Genomic DNA, 26,537 nt, shown 5'->3' with positions numbered 1-26,537 from the left:
ATCTCTCCTCAATGGTCGAGCCCTAATTTTTATACTCTGCCCCTAGTTTTAAAATCTCCAACCAGCGGAATAGTTTATCCTTATTGACCCTGTCTTTCCCTGTTAATCAAAAATGAAGTCATGGACACACAGTTCCATACCTATAGGATCCCTACAGTGCAGGTGGAGGTCATCCTCAGCCCATTGAGTCCATATCGACCCTCTGAAGGAGCACGCTATGGGATGGCACGGTAGCACAGTGGTTAGCACTGTTGCCTCACAGCGCCAGGGTCCCAGATTCAATTCCCGGCTTGGGTCACTGTCTGTGCAGAGTCTGCACTTTCTCCCCGTGTCTGCGTGGGTTTCCTCCGGGTGCTCCGGTTTCCTCCCACAAGTCACTAAAGTCGTGCTGTTAGGTAATTTGGACATTCTGAATTCTCCCTCCATGTACCCGAACAGGCACCAGAGTGTGACGACTAGGGGCTCTTCACAGTAACTTCATTGCAGTGCTAATGCAAGCCTGCCTGTGACAATAAAGATTATTATTATTATTATTATTAACCTGGACTCCTTTGGACTGTGGGAGGAAACCGGAGCACCCAGAGGAACCCCACGCATGAAAAGGGGAGATTATGCAAACCTCACATAGACAGACACCTGGGTCTCTGGCATTGTGAGACAGCAGTGCTAACGACTGTGCTAATGTGTCACCCTTCTTGAATACTTCGATCAGATCACCCCTTAACCTCTTAAATTCTAGTGAAAAAAGGCCTAATTTGTGTAATCTCCCCTCATAACGTAACTGCTGTAGTCCAGGTATCATTTTTGTAAACCTACATTGCACTCACTCCCTCCAACGCCAATCTATCCTTCCTAAGGTGTGGTGCCCAGAACTGCTCAAGTGGGGTCTAACCAGGATTTTATACTTTATGGAGACTGGGCATGCCAATTACAGAGACCTCAGTTAAATCATTTTAATCCCTAATGTCAAATACCTCTTTCATTATCCTCAGTGTGTCTGGAGTATCCGGAGTGTACAGAATCTTTCCCACAAAAAATGGCTTGATACTTTTCCACATAATCATAGAGTAAGATTCAAGAGACCGGACTAGATCATTACAGTGAGGTGCTGTGGAAAGAAAGGGGAGAGATTCAGTTCAGCAGAACACACTTACAGCCCTCTTAACATTCAATGCATTGTTAGTGTTTTGAGCCCTGTTCTCACTTCACAATTGTGCTAACATCAGCACTCAAAATAAAAAGTTTCATCTTCAAAAATTCAGAAGCTTGAAACAAATATTTTGCACCGTTAAAATGGAATAAAATCAATACCGTGCATTTATATAGCCCCTTTCACAATCTCAGGATGTACCAACAAGTGGAATATTTTTTAAGTGGCGTCACCATTGAAATGTCATCACATTGCAGCCAATTTTCACACCGCAAGATTCCATGTGCTAATGGCCAGGTCATTTGGAAAATATTGGCTAGGTCATCAGGCAGTACTGTCCAGAGTTTCTTCAAGATTGTCCCTTGGGCGCTTTTACATCTGCCTGAGAGGGTGGTCAGAGATTCGGTTTAAAATCTCTAACAACATGGGACAAGAGACTAAAAAAAAGCTCCCTCTATACTTTCCCAGACAAAGCAACCTCCTGTCTAACCCCAACTTCCATCCTTTGCCTCTTTGACTCTTCCCCAATGTGATGCTTCTGAACTGCATTGTTCACATTTTACCTCTCGACGGTCAACCTCGATTCCAAAGCTCTTCTTTTCATTTATCCAACATCAAGATGAACCAGATATGTGCGCAGCTCAACAAGGGACAATTCAAAATCAAATAATCTTCAGGAGCTTAAGGCTTTAGTGTGCTCTCATCTCCCTCCATGATCCTCCACGCTCAAACGCAACCCAATTGGTACAAAATCTCAGAGTTTCATTGGACTGAACTGAGATTCAATTGTTACATCCCACCCATTCCCAAGACAGCCTACTGCTACCTCCAAAGCATTGCCCGTTTCTATCCTTGCAATTTAAACTTTTCCTCATTGCTTTGTCACCACCAGATTAGACCTTTATACAACACCTCCTTGCCAATCTCCCTGATCTCCACCCTCCCCAAATTTCAACTCATCCCTAAATACACACAAGGTCTCCTAAGGTGTTCCATTATCATCCCCATCTTTATCCCTTGTAGCCTTGTACTTTCACATTTTGAATCCCATGTCCTACTATCAGTCCCAGAGGCTTTAAGTGTCTGCGCCACACTCTAGAATGTTCTCCTCCATCTTTAATCACCGTACCCTTCTCCAACAACTCCCTGTCTCAGAATCTTCAGCTGCCTCTCAATTCTCTTTCTAATCCTGCTCAAGTCGGTTATCAAATGGTGAAGCATCTCATGATGCACAGCATCTCCAACCTCAAAAAAAGAGAGTGCCCAGTGACAGATTTCCACACCAAGTGACCTATGGCTTTTCAGAATGAGATTTCCGATTACTACTAAATTATAGGCAGCTTTGCAATGCAGGCTCAAACCCATTAGGAACTGGGCTGACACTGTTAAATTCAAGTATTGGACCTTTGTACTGTCAAGATCTATTGGAAGAATAATAATACAGTACTCACATGTTAAATTGCCAAAAGGTATCATTTTATCATCCGTGACATTCCTGCCAAATAAGGTCTTGTAGTCATCATCTTCATACCAGTTCAAGAAAGGTATCTGCAGGCCACCTCCATCTGGATGCCCACAGACTATTTTTGATATCATTTGAGATATCATCTTGGGTGACCCAGTGGTGTTGGAACTAGTTAACCACCGAACTGCATCACGGAATTCAGAAAAACTGGTCATGTTGGAAATCTTGTAATGAAATCATAAGAAAACAGATGAAAAAAATTGGTAAAAGATTAACAAATGTCATAGTATTGAAGACCACAGATGAAGAGCCAAAGTTCAAGTGCAGGACACCAGGAAACAAAACGAGTGAAGATGGTTAACACACGAACTGAGGGCTTAAGTTGCCTTTTGGCAGCTTGGGTCGTTCCTGTCTTCTATTTATTGTGATTTACCTTTTACTATCTTAGATATCTCAATGAGGTCCCTGTTCAGTCAGCTCCACTCAGCAGTGAAAAGCAAACATTTATTTAATTCTTCCTAATGACTCAGGTCTGTCATGTGTTTGGTCCTTCCCCATGTCACCTGAACTTCAATAGTCTCCTTGCACGCCATGGTGACCAAAACTGGGCAGGGGGGTCCTGAAGCTGCAAACCAGCTATCACTACAGAGTTTCAATGTATCTTCAAATTTGTACATTGTCGTTTCTGATAATGTTTAGAATAATTTATGTTAATAAAATACAATGAAACAAAGGCTTTATTCATCAATGCCATCTGCAGCTTCCACTCCATTGAGCACTGAAACTATTTTTGGAATTAGGAAACAGTTCCTATTTTTTCAAATCACATATTGCCCAAGTAAATTTTCTCTAAGCATCACCTTTCGCTACTTTGTTTAAAATTAATGTAAGCCAAGTTCCAGAAACTTGCTGTTTAATGGCTCCTCCTCTTCTTCCTTAATTTCTCTGTTCCCTTGCCATGGGTTACCCATTACTAATTTACCACCCTAGTCAGGCCAAGTTTCAAATCAACAAGGTCGCAATGTAGCATGAGCAAGAGAAAACCGAAATCAGCCCATTAAGCACGCTCATTCCCATCATAAACATCAGCTATTCATTTAATCTCCATGAACAAGATTATGAGGGGCATGAACAGGGTGGATAGGGAACAGCTGTTCCTCTTAGTTGAAGGGTCAGGCACAAGTTCAAGGTGAGGGGCAGAAGGGCAGAAGGTTTAGGGGGGATTTGAGGATTTTGTTTTAAACGCAGAGGATGGTGGTGGTCTGGAATGCACTGCCTGGGAGGGTGGTAGAGGCGGGTTGCCTCATATTCTTTGAAAAGTGCCTGGATGTGTGCTTAGCACAACATAACACCCAAGGCTATGGGACAAGTGCTGGCAAATGGGATTAGATAGGCAGGTCATGTGTTTTTCATGCATCGGTACAAATTTGGATGGGCTGAAGGGCCTCTACTGCGCTGTACTATTCTGAATGGCCTATGTACAACCTACCCTATCACAAATTCACAGACACTGCCACGCTCACCTTCCGTCTGTTACTGACCATCACAGTGTTAATTTAACCACAATGCTAAAATGCTTTCAGTGCACCATGTACTTGGAAATCCAGTCATAGAGCAGGGTCTGTGGTGAATCTCAAAATCATTTTAACATAGCATTGGTGAATTCCCTTATGCATCAGTGTGGCTCACTCAGATGCCACACAGATCCCAGTGAAGCCCTGGGATGACCCAATGGCACAGCAATCTGAGAGCGTGGTGATTTTTAAGGTGTGGGATTAACTCATATTCTAAGGGGCTGTGGGTCTTTCTACAGGGGTTGACTGCTCTGACATCCTGAGCCATCTTTGACAGTTGCAGTTAGTTACTCCACACGTGGTATTGTGATGAATGTAAGAATTTCCGGTGTATAGTATTATAGGTGTTTGGTGCAGTAAAGGTTAAAAGCCTGAGTTAGTACAGTCATGTCTTAAAAGAATCCTGGTTTGAAAGGTTTGGGAGCCAGGGGTGCAGTTAGGGCATCGTAAAAAAACTTGGGCTAATGCAGTTCTGTTTGGATTATGGGGGTTTCCCTATGGAGCTAATTAGACTTCATCCTGGTAAGATAATGTAATTACTGGGTGGAGCCAAGGTATCAGGCATTTTGCAGGAAAGCAGGTCAGTTGAGTTCCAGATGGAGCGGTGAGCAGAAGTCAAGCATTTTGCTCTCACTGCAGTTCAGTTAAAGATACGTCTGTAGGCAGATTAGCAGTCTTTCGGAGCAGTTCAGAATGGTCTGATTAGGAGATGAGCTGAAAGAAGCTGTAAATTAGCTTCTGAAGGAATACGGCCAGAGTTTCTGCATGGTTCCGACAGGAGTCAGGTCTTTCCTTTAAGGCAGTGTCAAAAGATCTCCCTTTCACAAAGAATGTCTCTGTAAAGCAGGTATTCCCGAGTACCAAATGTGTTTAACTGCAGTTTGGGAGCTGGGATTAGTTTTTTGTTGTTTGAGTGGGAATATAGATAGCAATTAAGGGTTATTGTATTCATTGTATTAATTAGCATTGTTTAAGGGTTAACTGTAAGCTTGTTTCTGGTGCAGTGTTAAAGATATTTTAATACTGTGTTAGCAACAAAGTTTGTTTTAATATACCATAATCGTATTTCTTCCTGAAATCACTCCTGGAGCGAGGTATACTTTCCTCACAGTCTTACAAAATTAAAATAAAATATTGGAGTTTCTGCCAGTATCCTAGCCACTGTTGGGGTCTGATCCGGGATTGTAAAAAATATTTTGTTAAGTGCCATTGCTTTATCTTATGCTGACTGTTGGTTGCCAGCATCCTGAGCTGCCTGACCCTTTGCTGCCACCTTTTGTTGCCCTTCTAGCTGTTACAGTGCCTGGCCCATTCCCTGCCAGTTCCTCGCCTGCACCACAGCATCATAAAGCCCTGGCTGGGCAGGACACGCTCCTTGCCATTGGGAAACCTGATCAGCGTCCAATCTACTGCAGACCCAATACTCACTTCTAATTCTGCTATCAGGAAACTGACATTTTGCTTCCTGCACAGTCAAAGTCCCCTGCCCCTCTAATATCCTGCTCCCAGGAGTGGTGTTAGATTCTGCCCCACGTTGCATCTCTGAAAAGGAGAAATGCAAAGGGTAGGGCTGTGGTGAAGGGAGGGAGGAAAATAGGTGGTGCAGGTTTACACCACCTGCAGCCATGCACCGGAACAGATTATGTGATAAGGGGGAGTGGGATATGCAAAGGAGCTTAAAGGTATGAGCATAAAATTGTCATCAATGGTTTCAGCCCCAACGCTAGCTGTGGCCTTGGTCCTGGCCACTCAATTCTCCTCCACAGAGGAAAAGTCATGCAGCCTTGCCTGTTCCTGCAAATGTTAGGTGTTGCTGCCTCCAGCTATGTGACAAATTTCCTTGCATGTGAGAGAGGGAAGTGTGTCAGTGAGTGTGGCACAATGTGTTTGGGACAATGTGGCTGTCAGTATTGACTAGCTAGCTGTGTGTGGAAAAGCTGAAAGAGGGGGTGAGGTAGGTTGCAGCAATGCTATGGCAAAGAAGGTCAGACGAAGTTATGAATATTAGGAATTAATCAGGGTTGAGAGAGAGAATATTTTTAGATGAGTGATGGGGTGTGGTGCAGTTGGTGAGACATGGTGTTTGAAAATATAATCACTGAACTTGACCGTTTGGATCAGGTCATTGAACTTTTTGCGGCACAGCATTCAGATCTGCTGGGTTGAATTTCTGGGATTTATATAGCTATTGGGTTCCAATATCTTCAAATGATTTGTCTAGAAGTTCTCCTGGTCTTTCATGCACAAAGGCCTCCAGTACAGTGGTGTAAAACCTTGGAGTTCCCCCTCTCTCATCTTTTATCTTTTCAAGAACAATTATGAGTTAAGAACAACTTCCAGAACCTGTTTCAGCCACAACGCACCGCCCTTGAAGAGGCACAGGCTGGATTTGAACATTGCAGGTTAGCCTCTCAATTCTCCACACCATGCTCAGTGGAGCAGCCACTCAACACCCGAGTTATAAGGCGCGATCCTACGGCCAAGCTGCACCAGAAAAGCCGCTTGCCCGCTGCGCCAGGAGACCTCGCTTCCAGGATCTACCCGGCTCGCAACACCTCGTGAGATTCAACACGATCTTGTAAGACTTTGAATCCCGCCCACAATGGGGGTTGGGGATTGTTTTGCGAGCCTCGGAAATAGGGATTCCATTTTAAAAATGGCGTTTAGATCTCTCGCTGCAATGGGGAGGTACGGCGAGCGGAGCTTCCACTCTCTACTGCGCGTTCCCAGTTCAGGCCCTTATTCAATGCGAGTTGCCTTGAATATATCCATGTGTTTATCCTCACTGCGAGTGCCAGGAAACACACAGCTAAACGTGCTCATTAGGGAACTTTGTTCCCTTTTGGGAAAATCACACCCATAGTTTTCTGCGCATTGAAAATCATTTAAAATTAGCAGACAGCACAAAGTTGCTTACATTAAAAGCAACAGCCATGAATTAATCATGCATCATGATCCCAGTGCCTGATATTGGGCCATCTCCAATTTTTTGGGCTATAATATTTACACTTCAAGGTTTGCTGATTACTGAACATGTAGTTGCTGGTTGTGTAGTAATGTATTTTTGGTTCCTAGTGTTTAGTTAATGGGTTAGGTAAATGTAAACTGTGAAGGAAAACTTGTGACACAGTCTGACTTATTTGTACCTTTGTGTCAGATCTGAATAGCAGAGACTTTGTGCTTTAATTGGTAGATGCCTCCAATTAAAAAGAACTGGCTTTTTCAATGGTGGTAGCACTGAACTGATTATCTAATGTACCGAGATTTATATATCCGGATTACTTTTTTCTCACGAGACATGCAAATTCCCTACTGTAGGTGCTAAGAGCTCCACTGATCCGCTGTAAAATTCCACATCAGTTAGTATCTCAAATCAGATTTTCACAGGAATATTGCCTACTTTTCTCAGAAGCAATTCCCCAGGTTAACCAGTAAGTTGCACGTGACATTGTTTAATGTGATCTGGGACCATCAACCATTGGAATTTTCCCCAGAAGCAAGGGTTTTGACAGCAAACGCAAAACAAGAAGCACCCACATGATATTTCAGAAGCTGCTGGTGTGAGGAGTTCATGAATTTCTTAAAATGAAGGTAGTTTCTGAAAATTGAAGCCAAGGACAGTCAAAATGTTTGTTCATCCAATTTGCTGTACCTTTCAACTAGAAAGTTACCGAACACATCACAGGTATTCTCAATGCATTCATGTTGTATTGTTTTTGTAGTATCTGCTGTTTGGAGTTACATTGCTACTTAATTGCAAATGAAGTATGAATTGTTTTCATCAGGCCAGTAAAGATCCAATATTTGGAAGATAATTTACTTGTGGCGTGTGAGACTATGTGAATTCCAATAAGCAGATTATTGCAATTGGCATCATCATTGGCCTATAGAACACGGATGGGATTCTCTGGTCCCCCAGCCGTATGTTTCTAGGCAGCGTGCTGTTCGCTGGAAATGAGATTTCCCATTGAAACCACCCCTCGCTGTCAGGAAACCTGCGTGCCAGAAAAGAGAATCCCAACAGCTGGAGAATTCTGGCCCATATCTCTCAAAAGTACAGTTGCCAACCCTCCAGGGTCAATTTCCTGAATATTGGGGGAATCAACCCAGGAAAAAAATGGTGGGGCATTTGACTGAGTGATGAAACCTCCAAGAATATATCCAGCCAGAGTTGGAAATCCAAAATGCAGATTGATTTTTAAAAAGTTCAACCTCCTGTAACATTGTCGGATTGCAATTCGAACCCTTTGGGATATTTATATTCCAACTCCTTGAACATGCCTGTGCTTCGAATAAAAATTCAAGATTTTACTTAATGTTTGTGAATCAAGCATTAATGCGCAGTCACTCAACCGTGCTGCAAATCTTGTTATCTAGATCAAACTGATTTCATATCTGCATCAGGGCCAGTGACAAATGATGACTGGCAGTCCACAAGTGACAGACCTCAGACCAAACCAAATGAACTTAAAATAGCTAAAGATAAATATCAGTCAGAACAAGGCCCAACCCTTCACAAATTAACAATTCGAGGAAAGCAGATCCTATTTCGGTACAAAGGTCTTATAGTGTAGTGTTATCGTGGTCAAAGGAATTTCGAGCAGCAGCTAAATTCTTTCCAATCTTCTGGCCAAGTGGTGAATGTGTTGAAAGCGGATTGAACACAACACAATGCTTGCATGCAAGCCACTCCAATAAAAGAACCTTTTCTTAAGAGTGTCACTGAAAGCTTTTCACCGATTCTTGGCATCAGTTTTATCTGGAGCCTATGCTCCAGCACCTCATGAGAATTATGGGGAAGGAAGCAAATAAATTCGCAAAGTAGAAAAGCAACACAGTCACAAAATGTCCTATTGAGTAGGATTACAATTAATAAGCCAGCATGTAATGCCTACGGTGATTAGTACTGTACACTTACTGAAATAATGTAAAAAACAGGTCACTATCAAGTCTTAACAATACAGGCAAGGCAAAGCACGGATAAGATGACCAGACAGAAACAGCACTGGATGGCTCAGTTACAATCTCAATCATTCTTCTTTTGAAAAGTTCATGTGGCGGCCATGGAGGGGTAGGCCGCACATTTGATAGCTCCCGCCTGTAACGAACATTTGGACCTTTTTCCCCCATTTTTTTCTGGATTTTCTGGGATAAAGCAGTGAAGAGTGAGACAGTAAGGAGAAATCCCCCACCGGTGTACGGAGAATTGGACCAGAAGTGGCCGTGTGAGACGACAAAGTCCTATAAGGGAGACGCGAGCAGAGCTGGTAACACGGGTCAGCATGGCGGAGGGCAAGGCCCGCGGGGAGACGGCACAGTGGTCGACGGAGCAGCTGGTGAAGATTTTCAAGGATTGCTTCGCCAAGCTAAAGAAGGACACGCTGGACCCGATTAAGGCTTCGATTGATCAAGTGGTTCAGAATCAGGAAACCCACGGGAGAGCGATCCAGGAGGTCGAACAAAAGTTGTCCGAGCACAAGGAGTATATAACCGTGTTGGAAAACAAGGTGGGGATGATGAACGACCACCAGAAAAGAATGCAGGAGAAGCTGGACGACCTGGAGAATAGGTCCAGGAGGAAGAATCTCATAATTGTCGGCATCCCTGAAGGCAGTGAGGGATCGGATGCGAGGGCCTATGTGACGGACGTGTTGGAGAAGTTGATGGGGGCTGGGGTGTTCCCTCGGCCCCTGGAATTGGACAGAGCGCACAGAGCCCTCGCGAGGAAGCCCAGAGCGAACGAACCGCCGAGGGCCATGGTGGTACGTTTTCACCGTTTCGTGGACAAGGAACACATTTTGCGGTCGGCCAAGAAAGAACGGAGCAGCAAGTGGGAGAACGGTGAGTTGCGCATTTATCAGGACCTGGGTGTGGATTGGCCAAGAGGCGAGCTGGGTTCAATCGGGCAAAAACGACCCTCTTTAAGAAAGGGGTGAAGTTCGGGATGCTGTACCCGGCCCGTCTGTGGGTCACACATGAGGAAGAGGACTTCTACTTTGAAACGCCAGAAGAAGTATGGAGCTTTATTAAAGAAATGAAGCTGGAGGCAAATTAAAAGACACTTAAGTCTTGGAGAATCACTGTGGCAGCGATTTGTGGTGCTGGATTGTAAAAATTTAAGTAGTGCTATGTGAAATAATGGGCTGTGTGGATGGTTAAAGGTGATCTGTCCTGCAGGGACCTTGTTAGAGGGGGGGGATGGGCTTTGAATTTGGTTCTGCTTTTTGGGTGACTATTTTTTCTGAAATGATTGTTTCTTCACTGTTTTTCTTTCTGTTGTTTTTTTACAGGGGAATGTGATGCTTTTAAAATGTTTATTCATGTGGGGGGAGAGAGGAGAGTACAATAGGGAGTCAGACTACTTGGTGCCAGGGGCAGGAGTTACCAAGTCAGCATGGGTCAGCTGACTCTCGAAAGCGCAGTGGTGGGGTGGACAGGTGTTAAGCTGGAGCTTGACTTGGGGGATTGGGAAAGAAAGGGAATAGGAATGACCGTGGTAATTATAGGCCAGTTAGTCTTACTTCGGTAGTCGGTAAGTTAATGGAAAAGATCTTGAAGGATAGGATTTATATCCATTTGGAAAGATGCAGCTTAATCCGGGATAGTCAACACGGATTCGTGAAGGGCAAGTCTTGCTTAACAAATTTGACTGAATTCTTTGAGGAGGTAACTAAGTGTGTAGATGAAGGTAGAGCAGTTGATGTCGTGTACATGAATTTTAATATGGAGTTTGATAAGGTTCCCCATGGTCAGCTCATGAAGAAAGTAAGGAGGTGTGGGATAGAGGGAAATTTGGCCAATTGGATAAGTAACTGGCTACCACATAGAAGGTGGTGGATGGAAATTTTTCAGACTGGAGACCAGTTACCAGCGGTGTACCACAGGGATCAGTGCTGGGTCCTCTGCTATTTGTGATTTTTATCAATGACTTGGAGGAGGGGGCTAAAGAGTGGGTCAGTAAATTTGCTGATGACACCAAGATTGGTGGAGTAGTGGATGAGGTAGAAGGCTATTGTAGGCTGCAAAGAGACATTGATAGGATGCAGAGCTGGGCCGAAAAATGTCAGATGGAGTTTAACCCTGATAAGCGAGAGGTGATTCATTTTGGTAGAAAAAATTTGAATGCAGATTACAGGGTCAATGGCAGGGTTCTGAGGAATGTGGAGAGAGATCTTGGGGATCATGTCTGAAGGCGTACATGGCAATGATACAAGAGACACACCTAAAGGGTACAGACCAGACGAGATTGAGGAGGGGGTCGGTTAGCCAAGTGTTCCACTCAGGGCTGGACTTGCAGACCAGGGGGGTAGCGATCTTGATCAGCAAACATGCGGCATTCAAGGCAGGGAGAATCGTGTCAGACAAGGGGGGTAGGTACATAATGGTGAGTGGGAAGCTGGAGGGGGGTGCGAGTGGTACTTGTGAACATATATGCTCCGAATTTATGAGGAGGGGTTCGGTACGATCCCAGATTTAGACACATTACCTGATCATGGGAGGGGACTTCAATACAGTCATTGATCCGGAATTGGACCGGTCAAAATCCAGGACAGGGAGGAGGCTGGCTGCAGCAAAGGAATTGAAGGGTTTTATGGAACAGATGGGGGGAGTAGACCCAGGGGGGTTTGCACAGTCGAGGACGAAGGAGTTTTTCTTTTTTTCACATGTCCACAAGGTATACTCTCGCATCGACTTTTTTGTTCTGAGCAGGGCGCTAATACCGAAGGTGGTGGGTACTGAGTACTCGGCAATTGCAGTGTCGGATCATGTCCCGCACTGGGTGGATCTACGGGTTAGTGTGGAGAGAGGGCAATGCCCACTGTGGAGACTGGATGTCGGGTTGCTAGCGGATGAAGGGAACTGTGGGCGGGTTAACAAGTCCATCCAGAACTACCTGGAAACAAATGATACAGGGGAGGTCTCTGCAGTGACAGTTTGGGAGTGACACTTTGAAGGCAGTAGTCAGAGGGGAATTAATCTCAATACGGGCCCACAGAGAAAAGGCGGAACGGGCCGAGAGGGAAAGGTTAGTCGAGGAGATACTCCAGGTGGACAGGAGATACTCAGAGGCCCTGGACGCGGAGCAACTAAGGGAGAGGCGGAGGTTACATGTGGTGTTTGGGATGTTGACTACAGGGAAAGCAGTGGTACAGTTGAGGAAGGCAAGGGGGGTGATTTATGAGTACGGGGAAAAGGCAAGCAGAATTTTGGTGCACCAGTTCGGGAAAAGAGAGGCGGCCAGAGAGCTAGGTAAAGTAAACAATAGAGACAGTAATACTGTCCTGGACCCGGGCGTTGAACGAGGTGTTTAAGGACTTTTATAATAAATTATATGAGTCGGAGCCCCCGGCTGGGGTGGAGGGGATGAGGCAGTTTCTGGACCAGTTGAGCCTCCCATGGGTAGAGAAGGTCCTGTTAGACGGGCTGGGATCCCCAATTGAGATTGAGGAAATAATCAAGGGGCTGGAGGGCATGCAGTCAGTGGAATTCTATAAGACGTTTTCAGATATATTGAGCCCACTGCTGGTGAGGACATTTAACAAAGCTAGAGAGAAGAAAGTCCTCCCCCCAACAATGTCGCAGGCCTCGATTTCATTAATCTTGAAACGGGAGAAGGATCCGGAGCAATGCGGGTCATACAGGCCAATTTCTCTACTGAATGTGGATGCCAAACTGCTGGCTAAGATACTGGCCACAAGGATAGAGGACTGGGGTGATAGGGGAAGACCAGATGGGCAGGCAACTCAAGGCCAATGTTCGAAGGCTTCTAAATGTTATTATGATGCCCTCAGAAGGAGAGGAGGCGGGGGTGGTGGCAGCGATGGATGCGGAGAAGGCTTTTGATCGGGTGGAGTGGGAGGCGCTGGGAAGGTTTGGGTTTGGTGAGGGCTTTATTGACTGGGTGCGGTTGCTCTAACAGGCACCAGTAGCGAGTGTGTACACGAACCGGCCGAGGTCGGGGTATTTTAAGCTGCACTGAGGGACGAGGCTCCTCTTCCTATCACTGTTTGCTCTGGCCATAGAGCCATTAGCCATGGCATTAAGAGTCTCTAGGAATTGGAAAGGGCTGGTTCGGGGGGGGGGGGGGGGGGGGGGGGGGGGGAGAGGAGTGGAGCACCGGGTCTCGTTTTCCGCAGATGACCTGCTTTTGTACATTTCGGACCGTTGGAGGGGATGGGGGAAGTAATGCGAATCTCAAGGGAATTTGGCAACTTTTCAGGGTATAAATTGAACGTGGAAAAAAGCGAGATGTTTGCGATCCAGGCAAGAGGGCAGGAGGAGAGACTGGGAGAGCTGCCGCTTAGAATGGTAGGGAAGAGCTTTCGATATCTGGAAATGGGAGGTACTACACAAGTTAAACCTATCCCGGTTAGCAGAACAAATGGAAGGGGACTTTAAGAGATGGGACATGCTCCCATTATCACTGGTGGGGAGGGTACAGACCGTGAAAATGACGGTCCTCCCCAGATTTCTGTTTGTCTTTCAGTGCCTCCACATCTGCATCCCAAAGGCCTTTTTCAGGCAGGTTAATAAGGTTATTTCAGGCTGTGTGTGGGCGGGTAAAACCTCGCGAGTGAAGAAAGTGCTGCTGGAGCGCAGTCGGGGGGAGGGTGGGTTGGCGCTGCCAAACTTCTGCAGTTACTACTGCGCAGCTAATATAGCCGTGATTAGGAAGTGGGTAATGGGGGAGGGGTCAGCATGGAGCGGATGGAGGCGGCGCCATGTAAAGACACCAGTCTGGGAGCATTGGTAACTACACCTCTCCCGTTCCCGCTGGCCCGATACTCCACAAGTCCGATGATAGTGGCATTTCTGAGGACCTGGGGAAAGTGGAGGAGATAGAAGAGAGTGGAGGGAGCATCAGTTTGGACGCCGATTTATAACAACCACAGGTTTGTACCAGGTAGGCTAGATGGCAGATTCCAGAGTTGGCAGAGGGCAGGAATTAGAAGGATGAGGGATCTATTTATAGATGGGAGCTTTCCCAGCTTGAAAGCTTTGGAGGATAAATTTAAATTACCAGCAGGGAATGGTTTTAGGTATTTGCAGGTGCAAGACTTCCTGAGAAAACAGGTGCCAGCCTTTCCCCTGTTGCCGCCACGGGGGATACAGGATAGAGTAGTCTCCAGTACCTGGGTGGGAGAGGGGAATGTATTGGATATTTACCAGGAGCTTTCGGAGGCGGAGGAAACTCCAGTGGAGGGGCTAAGGGCAAGTGGGAGGACGAGCCAGGAGAGATAGAGGCGGGTCTATGGGTGGATGCCCTAAGCAGGGTTAATACCTCTTCATCGTGCGCCAGGCTTAGCCTGATACAATTTAAGGTAGTCCACCGGGCACACATGACAGTGGCTAGGATGAGCAGGTTTTTCGGGGTAGAGGACAGGTGTGTGAGGTGCGCGGGAAGCCCAGCAAATCATGTCCACATGTTTTGGTCATGCCCGAAGCTTAGAGGGTTTTGGCAGGGTTTTGCTAAGGCAATGTCCACGGTGCTAAAAACACAGGTGGTGCCGAGTCCGGAGGTGGCGATCGTTGGAGTGTCGGAAGATCCGGGCATTCAGGGGGCGAAAGAGGCCGACCCCCTGGCCTTTGCCTCCCTGGTAGCCCGGAGACGGATCTTATTAATGTGGAGGGGCTCGAAGCCCCCGAGTGTGGAGACCTGGGTTAGTGACATGGCTGGGTTTCTCAGTCTCGAGAAAATAAAGTTTGCCTTAAGAGGGTCAATGTTAGGGTTCACCCGGAGGTGGCAGTCGTTCATCGACTTTCTCGGGGAAAATTAAAAATGTCAGCAGATGCAGTATTCCGGGGGGGGGGGGGGGGGGGGGGTTATAAAAAATTTCTAATACCTTAATAAAAATACTATTTAAAAAACATTCTTCTTTTGAAAATAACTTTATTTTGCCAATGTTCTCCCTTCCCTTTCATTATAATTCAACGATTGTGGATATCTCTTTAGTACCTCACCCACATGACCGCTCTTTCATGTGCAAGTCCAGCTAGAGGGTGTTGGATGACAATCGTGAAATGCATTAAAGACAACTGTGATCATGTCCTCACTGAGGGTACTGAGGGATAGGATTTCTGAGCATCTGGAAAGGCATTGCTTGATTAGGGATAGTCAGCACGGATTTGTGAGGGGTAGGTCTTGCCTTACAAGTCTTATTGAATTCTTTGAGGAGGTGACCAAGCATGTGGATGAAGGTAAAGCAGTGGATGTAGTGTACATGGATTTTAGTAAGGCATTTGATAAGGTTCCCCATGGTAGGCTTATGCAGAAAGTAAGGAGGCATGGGATAGTGGGAAATTTGGCCAGTTGGATAACAAACTGGCTAACCGATAGAAGACAGAGAGTTGTGGTGGATGGCAAATATTCAGCCTGGAGCCCAGTTATCAGTGGCGTACCGCAGGGATCAGTTCTGGGTCCTCTGCGGTTTGTGATTTTCATTAACGACTTGGATGAGGGAGTTGAAGGGTGGGTCAGTAAATTTGCAGATGATACGAAGATTGGTGGAGTTGTGGATAGTGAGGAGGGCTGTTGTCGGCTTCAAAGAGACATAGATAGAATGCAGAGCTGGGCTGAGAAGTGGCAGATGGAGTTTAACCCTGACAAGTGTGAGGTTGTCCATTTTGGAAGGACAAATCTGAATGCGGAATACAGGGTTAATGGTAGGGTTCTTGGCAATGTGGAGGAGCAGAGAGATCTTGGGGTCTATGTTCATAGTTCTTTGAAAGTTGCCACTCAAGTGGATAGAGCTGTGAAGAAGGCCTATGGTGTGCTAGCGTTCATTAGCAGAGGGATTGAATTTAAGAGCCGTGAGGTGATGATGCAGCTGTACAAAACCTTGGTCAGGCCACATTTGGAGTACTGTGTGCAGTTCTGGTCACCTCATTTTAGGAAGGATGTGGAAGCTTTGGAAAAGGTGCAGAGGAGATTTACCAGGATGTTGCCTGGAATGGAGAGTAGGTCATACGAGGAAAGGTTGAGGGTGCTAGGCCTTTTCTCATTAGAACGGAGAAGGATGAGGGGCGACTTGATAGAGGTTTATAAGATGATCAGGGGAATAGATAGAGTAGACAGTCAGAGACTTTTTCCCCGGGTGGAACACACCATTACAAGGGGACATAAATTTAAGATAAATGGTGGAAGATATAGAGGGGATGTCAGAGGTAGGTTCTTTACCCAGAGAGTAGTGGGGGCATGGAATGCACTACCTGTGGTAGTAGTTGAGTCGGAAACTTTATGGACCTTCAAGCGGCTATTGGATAGGTACTTGGATTAGGGTAAAAAAAGGGAGTGTAGGTTAACTTCTTAAGGGCAGCACGGTAGCATTGTGGATAGCACAATTGCTTCACAGCTCCAGGGTCCCAAGTTCGATTTCGACTTGGGTCACTGTCTGTGTGGAGTCTGCACATCCTCCCCGTGACTGCGTGGGTTTCCTCCGGGTACTCCGGTTTCCTCCCACAGTCCAAAGATGTGCAGGTTGGGTGGATTGGCCATGAAAAATTGTCCAAAATTCTATGATTAACCTAGGACAAAAGTTCGGCGCAACATCGTGGGCCGAAGGGCCTGTTCTGTGCTGTATTTCTCTATATCTATATCTATATCTATATACCTGCACACAGGCTAGGATTCTGCAATAATTACAGACATTTGGACACAGTGCCTTTAAATGATCCAAAGTCTTTCAAAGAAGGAACACAAGAAAAAGGCAACAAGCAGTGGTGGAAAAGGGTTATGATTACATGATCAAAGACTTTGGTGTACTGGAGAAAGAAATACCCTTTTTTTTCCATTACACTGCAATACTGGGTCCCGTCCTAGGATTTTTTTCAATTTAGTTTTGGTGTGAAAGAAGTACTCACATACCTAGAAAGCTGTAATATTTATAAGCACATGTGTGCACACACAAAATAAAGGAGGGCAAGAGAAAAAGGAGAGATGTGTAAAGAAGATACATTTTGCCATCAGGATATCTTGAAGCACTTCACAGCCCTTGAATTATTGTTGAGTAGTTGTGTAGTTACTTACCTGCTGCACAAGTGATCCCATTTTATGCATAAAATTGTTCAGGGCATTAGTTGCATTAAGTGTGTTCCCCGCAGTAAATGTAACCCGCTCCTGCAGAGAAAACCATGGATCAGAAACAGGTAGGTGTACTCTTACAAAATGGCAATAAACAGGATTTGTTCACCACCAATTTTTGATCATCTGAAGAATACACCAGCAACAACAGATGAAATGCAAAACAATTTGGCACTACAAATTTGATGTTTTTTTTAAAAAATGAATAGAACACCCTTACTAAGAATACATTCACTCACCAACTGGCAAATGTCACTAAATAGGGGCTTCTTATAAGTTAAAAGGAGAGACTACAGTAATTTAAATTCCACAGCTACTACTGGGTCAGTCAAATATCCAGAAATGGATAACACAGCACTTTTGACTATATATAAATCGGCTGCTTTGAATTGAGCATTAAAAAATGCTTGTGTTAGATTCAGAAGGATCAAACTGCATTCCAGGGATAATTTAGGTTGGCATTCCAGTGTAGGACTGAGAGGGTTATAATGTCAGAGACATAATTCTACACTGGAGTTTGGAAGAGTGAGGGGTGGCTTGATTGAAGTATACAAGATCCTGAACAATCTTCACAAAGTGCACGTGGAAAGGATGTTTCCTCTTGTGTGCAAGTCCAGGACTAGGGGGGGCACGGTTTGGGGGTCACCCTTTTTGGACAGATATGAGAAGAATTCTTTTCTCCCAGAGGTTTTTCCAACTTTTGAACTGTCTGCCTCAAAAGGCGGTGGAGGCAGAGTAATTGAATGTTTTTTTTAAATCAGAGGTAGATAGATTTACTTGCCCAACATGAATCAAACATTATCGGGGTAGATGCAAACAGATGAGCGATGACCTCAATGAATGGTGAGCAGGCTCGTGGGGCCAAATGGCCTACTTCTGCTCCTATTGCGTATGTCCGCATGAAATGTTCATTCTGCATAGGCGTACCTTAAGACAGGATAGTGGATAGTGCTAAGGTTCGAATCACTGAGCTAACAGGATGCAGATCGGAATCGATCTTGCACATTCTCAGACTTCCTGTCTTATTGCTCATGGTAAGTTCAGGCATAAGGGCAACAGCCATGCAACACAATTATTGAACTGCTATGAATGTGGAGCTATGTAACTTGGTATCAACAATGGTTCAACTAAAATTATCACACACAGTTAACATGCTATGCAAAGGCCTAACACAATTATACAAACTTCAGATTATTAAATAAAGGGGAACAAACTAACCGTCAAGAGTTTGGGTAAATTGATCTCAGAAAAGAAAATAGTTGTCGCTTTTTGCAGTGTCTCCTCTGGTAAGGCACACAGACTCTTGTGTAAACGGTTGAATACCCTCTTGTTCTTTGTAACCAAGAAGCTGGAGAGATGGGATATGTTGCAAACAATCTCTTTATAACTCGCCCTTGGACCAGCAAGGGATATCTGCAAAAATCCAAATCCAGGTAGACTAAAGTCCAAACCAAGTATATATAAATCTGATGGAAGCAAGCTTTTCAACACCACAAATAACTTTCCGATTACATATAACCTAAATCTCTACACTCAGAAGTTGCTTATTAAAATAAATTGTTCATGGTATGTGAGCATTAGCACGAGGAGCATTTATTGCCCATTACTATTTGCTTGAGAAGATGATGGTGTTCTTTGAACAAGTCAAGATGGCGATTGACTTGGGAGGGTAACTTGCAAGCGGTGGTGTTCCCATGCATCTGCTGCCCTTACCTTACATGGTAAATGTCAGGGAGTTTAAGGTACTGCTGAAGGGGCCTTGGCGAGCTGCTGCAGTGCATCTTGTAGATGCTACACATTTCTGCCACAATGTCAGTGATGGAGTGACTGAAATTAGAGTATTGTTGGAGCCACCCTCACTCAGAGTATTTCAGCACACACGGGACTTGTGCCTTGCAGGTGATGGGCAAACTTTGGGGAGTCAAGGGGCAAGTTACTTACTACAGAATTCCCAGCCTCTGGCCTGCTTATGTAGCCACAGTATCTATATGGATGGTCCCGTTAACTTTCTGGTCAATTGGTCAGTTTGGCTACAAAGAGAAAAAAGCAACCAAGATTTCCATTCTTGATTATGGTCCATGAAATCCAAAGAAAGAATATACAAATTTAGCCATGGATCTCTGTTGTATCGCAGGATTGAAAACACCAGTCTGGTGAGAAAATGGTCTCTTGTAACTGGTGCCTGATATCTACAGAATTGTATCCAGGTATATTTAACAACCCTGAAATTTTACTGGGCTTCTGCCTCCCACTGCTGGTTCTGGTAGGAGATTGGCAGAATTCCATAAAAATGGCCAAGGTTACACCTTTGTGCAATTTCAGGATCCATGACTGGTTGGAAATTCAGGAAGGGGAGGGAAGGAATTGAGATGCGAAAAGTAATACTGAGATGTTCGATTGGAAGAGGTGTACACTCTTCTCCTGCGTCTTTTGGGTTCCCCTGCAACATGCCAGCTTTCTGTTCTGTATTGTTGGTAGGTTTTCTTTTGTCCTAACCCTAACCTTCTCCATTCGTGTTACTCCCAAACATTTTGTTAATGGCCGCTATTTCAACCAGCATCTTGCCCAAGGGTCACGTTTAGAAATAATGCAACATTTGCACTGCTGGGTTCTGGGTCTGTACCACCGATATCTCACATGATCGAATTGGACACTTTGTGCTGAGTCTTCAAGCGCTTCTATTTTGTAGTGTGTCAGAAAATCATATTTATTCCAAGAAATATTGCAGAGCTTGTCAGTCGCAGTTCAAAAATCTGAATCAATTATTCACAGAAAATAAAAAGCCCCCCCTCCCCCCAGGAGGAAGTTATTTAAATTTAATGATAATTATATTGAGTTTCACATCTGGTGAGTTAGATTCATAATAAAATTATTATTTTTTTCTCGGCTGATCCGAGTCCCACTCCCGGAACAGAGTAAAGGCAGGAATGAAGAGGTCATTGCTGCCAGGGTCAACTTGAGACACAGGTGATTGAGCCTTCCTAGTCTGCCTAACTCAATGGGTTAACAGAACCATCACCATGCACTGTGCTCTTCTCATTGCATCACATCCTACTCTGCAGTCATTCAACTCAGTACAGCTCCTCTTTCATAACTTTACAAACAGCTACATCTTAGCGATTACCTGCTCGAGATTTACTTTTGATGTCATTAAGTCATTGACCACCTGTGTAGGAAGTGATACATTTTTCAGGAGAAACTGGGATAGTGTCTGATTCTTCTGTAGATATTCTCTGACTGGCAAACCTATGGAGGAATCAAAGGCAAATTAATGCATTGACTGCATATTCTTCCAAATTACAAATGTGAAGAACCTGCTAACGGATTCTCTCCTGCTGATGACAGGCCTGTAATAAACAAACCTGATCCGGCTGTTACATCAGAAAGCAAACTGTAATTAACAGTAATATTAGTTATTACTGCATAATAATAAAGGTTTTAAACATTGCTTGCTCTCAAGGCTTCATTACTGGGCTGATTTTACAAACACTCGTGCACTGCTGGGCAGCAGACATGGGAGGCTTTGACATCTGAGAGACAATCTTTCTCTGGACTCTGACCTTTCCCATATTTATTTTAATCCAAGAATCTATGGTCATTGCTCCTCTGAATCTTCCCCTCTAGCTTTTAGGCTCCCAAAGTTCCATTCCACATTCTTTTTCCTCCCCAAATCGTCATTACTGAAACCTGCCACTTTCTCATTCTTTCACAGGACGTTACCTCCTTCAATTGCTTCCTCCCTCCTGCGAATCCCTACTTGTAAAAGCCAAATTTTATACCACCCAACCAATGCTTGCTCATTTATTTCATCTTCTATCCTATTCCTTTGAACTTGGTGTCCTGTTCTAGGAACATTGGCCCTTCACTTGCATTTCTCATTTTAAAAAATATATATTTGAATTAATGAAAGCACTTACAGGTTCAAAATCTGGACCTGGAGATAGCAGCGAATACTAATGTGATAATCTGTACAAGCTATTTAGTTGACTACATAGGACTGAATTTTCATTTGGATGTGATTGGCCACATTTCACCCCTTACCACTTTCCGCTGGCTTTTCGGTGGGTCAGAAATGCCCACTGTGCAAAGTGTGCGCCTGCACCTGCTGAGGCCGGGTTCCCAATTTTAAATGGGAAATTAAAATAAGATTTCCTCACACAGCCAAATTTTCATCTGGCAGGTTTGGGAGGTCTATTAAAAACACGGCAGGTTTGAGACAGTTTAAAAACCGTCTATGGCATCCAGGCGAATAGTTCACCAAATTCATCCCAAGTCACTATGACATCATCGCAAGGATCCCGCTATGCATCAGAGGTGGTGCTTTTGATTTCATAACCACATAAATTGTCTCCTCCATCCGCTGAATTGAATACTCTGCATTTTTTTTGCATGCTCTTCTCGTTAAATCGAAATTCATGGTCATTTCATCCACGTTGCCGGTTTGAGTTTCGGAATGCAATCGTTAAGGGCCTTACCTGGCTTGCCATAGCATCTGCCATGAGGGATTGCCTAGGGGCAGCCATGTAACATTCAGTTGAGCAAAGACATTACAGTAGAAAAACTGTAGCCCGAGAGCTCATAACTTGGTGTTAGGAGTGGAGCCAAAGTTGAGTTTGAGTGTTGAAAAACTGGAGGAGAAGCCACAGCTACTGAAAGAGGAACTCTGAAATGTTTCAACCTGTTAAAATCTGTAGAAAAAATAAATAGACAAGGAAAAGCTAACACAAGTTGAAGGCTACAAGTAAAATACTGGGTGAAATGAATAGGTGATGTGCGGCCGAACTGGCAGTTTTTCCACTTGCAATGGCCGAAACTACAAGATTGCAACAGATTTAATTAACATACCAGAGACGATAGGAGTAGCAACAAACACTACAAATGGTATTCCACCCTAAATTTATCTGAAGGACAGAAACAAAATACAGAAATTTTGGAAGTCTTGAAGGTACATGTTGAATCCCATGTGAACGTTACTTATGACTGGTATGTGTTCAATATTAGTGCTCAAGGTGAACAAGAAAGTCCACTGATTAGTGTGCAACTGCTGTAATACAGCTTGCAGAACCATGTAAACTGGGCATCTAAAAGATGATCTCATTAAAAATGGATCTCTAATGCCCGGGACAATTCTGATCGCGAGAGCCAGTCTACTCTCAAGAAAGCAATAGAAATGAAGAGATTATAAAAATATTTGCCAGAGTACGTATATAGAAGAGCAGACCGGGAGATACATTATGCTCGGACAACTGCCAGGCCGAAAGAACAGAACAATCGACAAAGGGCAGGATACAAATACCGCTGAGGACACCATACCAAGGAAAAGAGGCATCCCGCCTCTACCCCCTTCCCAGCAGTGCATTCCAGACTGTCACCACTGTCTGGGTGGAAAAGGTTTTCCTCAAATCCCCCCTAAACCTCCCACCCCTCACTTTGGACTTGGTGTCCCCTCGTAACTGACCCTTCAACTAAGGGGAACAGCTTCTCCCTATCCACGCCCCTCATAATCTTGTACACCTCAATCAGGTCACCCCTCAATATTCTCTGCTCCAGAAAAAACGACCCAAGCCTATCCAACCTCTCTTTATAAGTTAAATGTTTCATCCCACGCAACATTCTGATGAATCTTCTCCACAGCCCCTCCAGTGAAATCACATCCTTTCTATAATGTGGCGACCAGAATTGCACACAGTACTCCAGCTGTGGCCTCATCAAAGTTCCATGCAGCTCCATCATGACCTCCCTGCTTTTGTAATCAATGCCCCGATTGATAAAAGCGAATATCCCATATTTCTTTTTCACCACCCTATTAACCTGCCCTTCTGCCTTCAGAGATCTATGGACAAACAGACCAAGGTCCCTTTATTCTTCGGAACTTCCAATATGAGACTTTTCATAGTATACCTGCTTGTCAAATTACTCCTTTCAAAGTGTATCACCTCACACTTTTCAGGGCTAAATTCCATCTGCCACTTATCCGATCTCACGGGGAGAAAGTGCAAACTCCACACACAGTCACCCTTGGTCGGAAACGAACCCGGGTCCCTGGTGCTGTGAGGCAGCAGTGCTAACCATTGTGCCACGGTGTCGCCCAGGTGGCAGGAGTGTATCAAATGAACAAGACGCTGGTGCTTCATCCAACATCATGACCGGTGCGAAGTGGCTCAACATGGTAATCCAAAGAGAAGCCATTGGAAGGAAAACTGAGGCTATGAGATACAACACTCATACTGAGAGGACAAAATAACCTGGGAGCTCAACGCAATGGCAGGAATGAAGATCTGGAGTTCCAGATCACGGACAGTACACCACTCATCTCAGCTGGAGCAAGTCTAAATCTTGGATTGGTAACTCCAGAAGTGCCAGAGATTCACAACGTGTCTCAGCACACAAAACCATTGACCACCGAACAGGACCTAGATGAGCACCAAGATGTGTTTACATGGATTGGAATTCTACCTGGAGAATGTCAGCTCGAAGTAGAGGAGAATGCAAGACCAATTCAGCATCTGCCGAGAAGAGTTCCAGCCTCCCTCAAGCCGAGCCTCAAAAAAACAAGATAGGGCTGGAAAAAAGGGAATAGAAAGAAAGTGACAATTCCAACAGAGTGGATTAGCAGCAAGGTAGCAGTGAGACAACCTGGAAAGCTGAAAGTATGCTTAGATCTAAAGGATGTCAAAGCCCTGAAGAAATCTAACTATTCCATGCCAAATATCAAAGGTACTTTGCCACAAATTGCCATGGCAAAGATCTTCACTACACTACCGTAGATGTGAAGGATGGTTACTGGCCCCAGCTTTCTATTTACATTCTGGATGCCTTCAGAGAGGTACAGGTGGCTGCGCATGTCGTTTGGCATTTTCACAGCTCCAGAGGACTATCAATGCAGATAACATTAGATAGTCGGTGATCTTCCCAGAGTGGAGGATCTATTAGTCTATTGTGGAGACAGGATGGAAGAAGCCATAGCAGAACATGATCAGAATTTGAGGCGACTGCTAGAGAGAGCGCGCCTGATGAAGAAGAAAAATTTTGCAATTGAAGATGACCGAACGCAAACATACAGGTTATGCACTGACAGCAAAAGGTCCATGCCTGCATCCTGACAAGGTGTGCGCTGGAGCAGCGATGCAGCAACCAACAGATATGAAAGTAGTGCAATGATTTGTGGGATTTGTGAATGATGCAGCAAAGCTTTGCCTAATTTGTCGTCAAGTGTGAACTATTTCCTTAGCTGACTGCCACAGTGTTCAAAGGTATTGGAGCACAGATCAAGAAGCAGAATTCATTAAAATCAAATAATTAGGGATGATAATTAGAGGCCGACTTTCTGATGTGTTAAGCAGGTTGGGTCGACGTTGACTGCAACTGGATGCAGGGAAGCTAGAAACAAACGTCTGACACCGGAGGTGATCCACTGTTTTATTTAACTATGAACTGCTGTACATGTGGGTTGACACTCTACTAATTCTACTGATGACCTCTTACTGGCTCGACCAGACTTACTAGCTACCACATGGCAGTAGTGCCCACTAACTTGTGCACCCTGACTCTCTCAGTATCTGGGTCCTGAGAGAGAGGGAGTCTTCATGCCCTGTGGGCTTTATAGTGGTGGTGTCCTGTCTGGTTATTGGTCGTTCTGTGTTGTGCGTTCATTGGTCATCCTGTGTGTCAATCACTGCCTGTCTGCATCTCATTATATACATGAGTGGATATTATGACACTTTCAATGTAACACACAATGCTACAGCAAGGGGCCCAGGACACTGGGGATGGAGGCCCACACGGAGAGGTGACTGTTGCAGTGGGAATGCCAATCAGAGCCTTTGTAGCTATAAATTTGCTGATAGTCTTGAGCCTATCAGCAGGTCAGCAGGCAATACAGGGCTTCGATTGGTGGACTCGCCTTTAGAGCGGGAAAACAGATTGCCAGATATTGAGAGATGATGGAAACTTAAAGGAGTTCAGACACAGACCTCCTGGCGGCATTCTCTCAGCCCATGCCGGGTTGGAAAAGTGCCAGGCCGTATGCGGATCACATGACGCCGCCCCGGCGCCGGTCCGCCAATTCTCCGGTGAGCGGAGTATCGGCATTGGCGCCGGTGTGGCACCGGTTGGGGGCCGCTCTACGCGCCCCCGCCCCCCCCCCCTCCCCCCCCCCCCCCCCCCCCGCCCCCAGCGATTCTCTGCCCGGGATGGGCTGAGTGGCCGCCCACAAAAAGCCTTAGTCCTGCCACCTATTCACATCTTGTCTTACTCGGCGTCCATCCTGTCTGGAGCAGCCTGGTGGGGGGGTTGGGGGGGGGGGGGTCTGACCTACCGATCGGCAGGCCAGCCTCTCGTGGTGGGGCCTCTTTTGCTCCGCACCAGCCCCTGTAGCCCTCCGCCATGTTACGTCGGGGCCAGCGCGGAGAAGGAGGCTACCGCGCATGCATGCACTCACGCCAGCCGTAGTGCACATGCGCAGACGTCGGTATCTGCAGCTGGAGCGGCGTGGATCGCTGCCGTCCCATAGTCCGAAGATGCCATCGTTAAACTCTCCAGTTTTGACTGGAGAGTTGACGTCAACACTCTGCCTTCAGATGGGAGAATCCCACCCCCTGATTTGGTGTGAAGTTTCTGAACTTTCATTGAGTAAAGGTGCAAAGCAGCAGCCAAGTTGCTGGCGTTTAGTCTGCGGGCAGCCTGAGACAAAAGTGAGGTTGCCGACCTAACATCGGGGTGCAAGCCTGTAAAGCTTTCAGTGAGGAGAGGAGGTGGTCTTGGCCCCCAGTTGTTGAGGGGAGACTCTTGACCTCCAGGCTAGAGCAGAGGAGGGCGGGCAACCAATCGAAAAGAACAGAGGCCACCAGGACAGAGAACCAGCTGCAGCAACCAAGCAGCCAGCCAGGAGCACACATTGTCATCATGACCCGAGGCCTGGAGGGGATACCCTAGCCAAAGGTGAGCAGAGCAGCATTCAGGAGGTGCGAAGATGTCCAAACAAGCGGCGGGGTCATTTCTTGAAGAACAGCAGCCAGCGGGAGCAGGATGACTTGAGCAAAGCCAGAGGCCAGCCAGGCAGGGATGAGTGAGAGGGTTGGGCTGGGCAACAACCGAACCGGGCGGCAAGGGTGAGAGAGAGCAGCGGCCAGGCCAGATAGCCAGCAGCCAGTCATTGGGGGTGGACCGCCATGTCACCAGGGAGCGGGACCTGAAGTGCAGCCCTGCAAAGAGGGAGAGCATGAGGCCCCCAAAAGTATAAGTCCGCCTCTACCAACATGGCAGTGC

General features: G+C 45.6%; 1 protein-coding gene across 3 annotated transcripts in view; it reads right to left on the bottom strand.

Annotated features, from left to right (window-relative positions):
- LOC119952956 (phospholipid-transporting ATPase ABCA1-like) overlaps positions 1-26,537 on the bottom strand; it is a 216,373-nt gene that overhangs the window by 129,962 nt on the left and 59,874 nt on the right. For all 3 annotated transcript variants that reach the window (XM_038776597.1, XM_038776599.1, XM_038776598.1), the window contains exons 6-10: positions 20,395-20,516; positions 18,489-18,683; positions 17,217-17,306; positions 2,602-2,839; positions 975-1,108 (exon numbers count right to left, since the gene is read on the bottom strand). In XM_038776597.1, coding sequence (XP_038632525.1) covers positions 975-1,108; positions 2,602-2,839; positions 17,217-17,306; positions 18,489-18,683; positions 20,395-20,516 — 779 coding nt within the window. The remainder of the gene's footprint in view (positions 1-974; positions 1,109-2,601; positions 2,840-17,216; positions 17,307-18,488; positions 18,684-20,394; positions 20,517-26,537) is intronic.

Source organism: Scyliorhinus canicula, chromosome 18, assembly GCF_902713615.1.
Source record: "Scyliorhinus canicula chromosome 18, sScyCan1.1, whole genome shotgun sequence".
In the NCBI taxonomy this organism is placed as follows: domain Eukaryota; kingdom Metazoa; phylum Chordata; class Chondrichthyes; order Carcharhiniformes; family Scyliorhinidae; genus Scyliorhinus; species Scyliorhinus canicula.
This window is presented reverse-complemented; position numbering and strand designations above follow the sequence as displayed.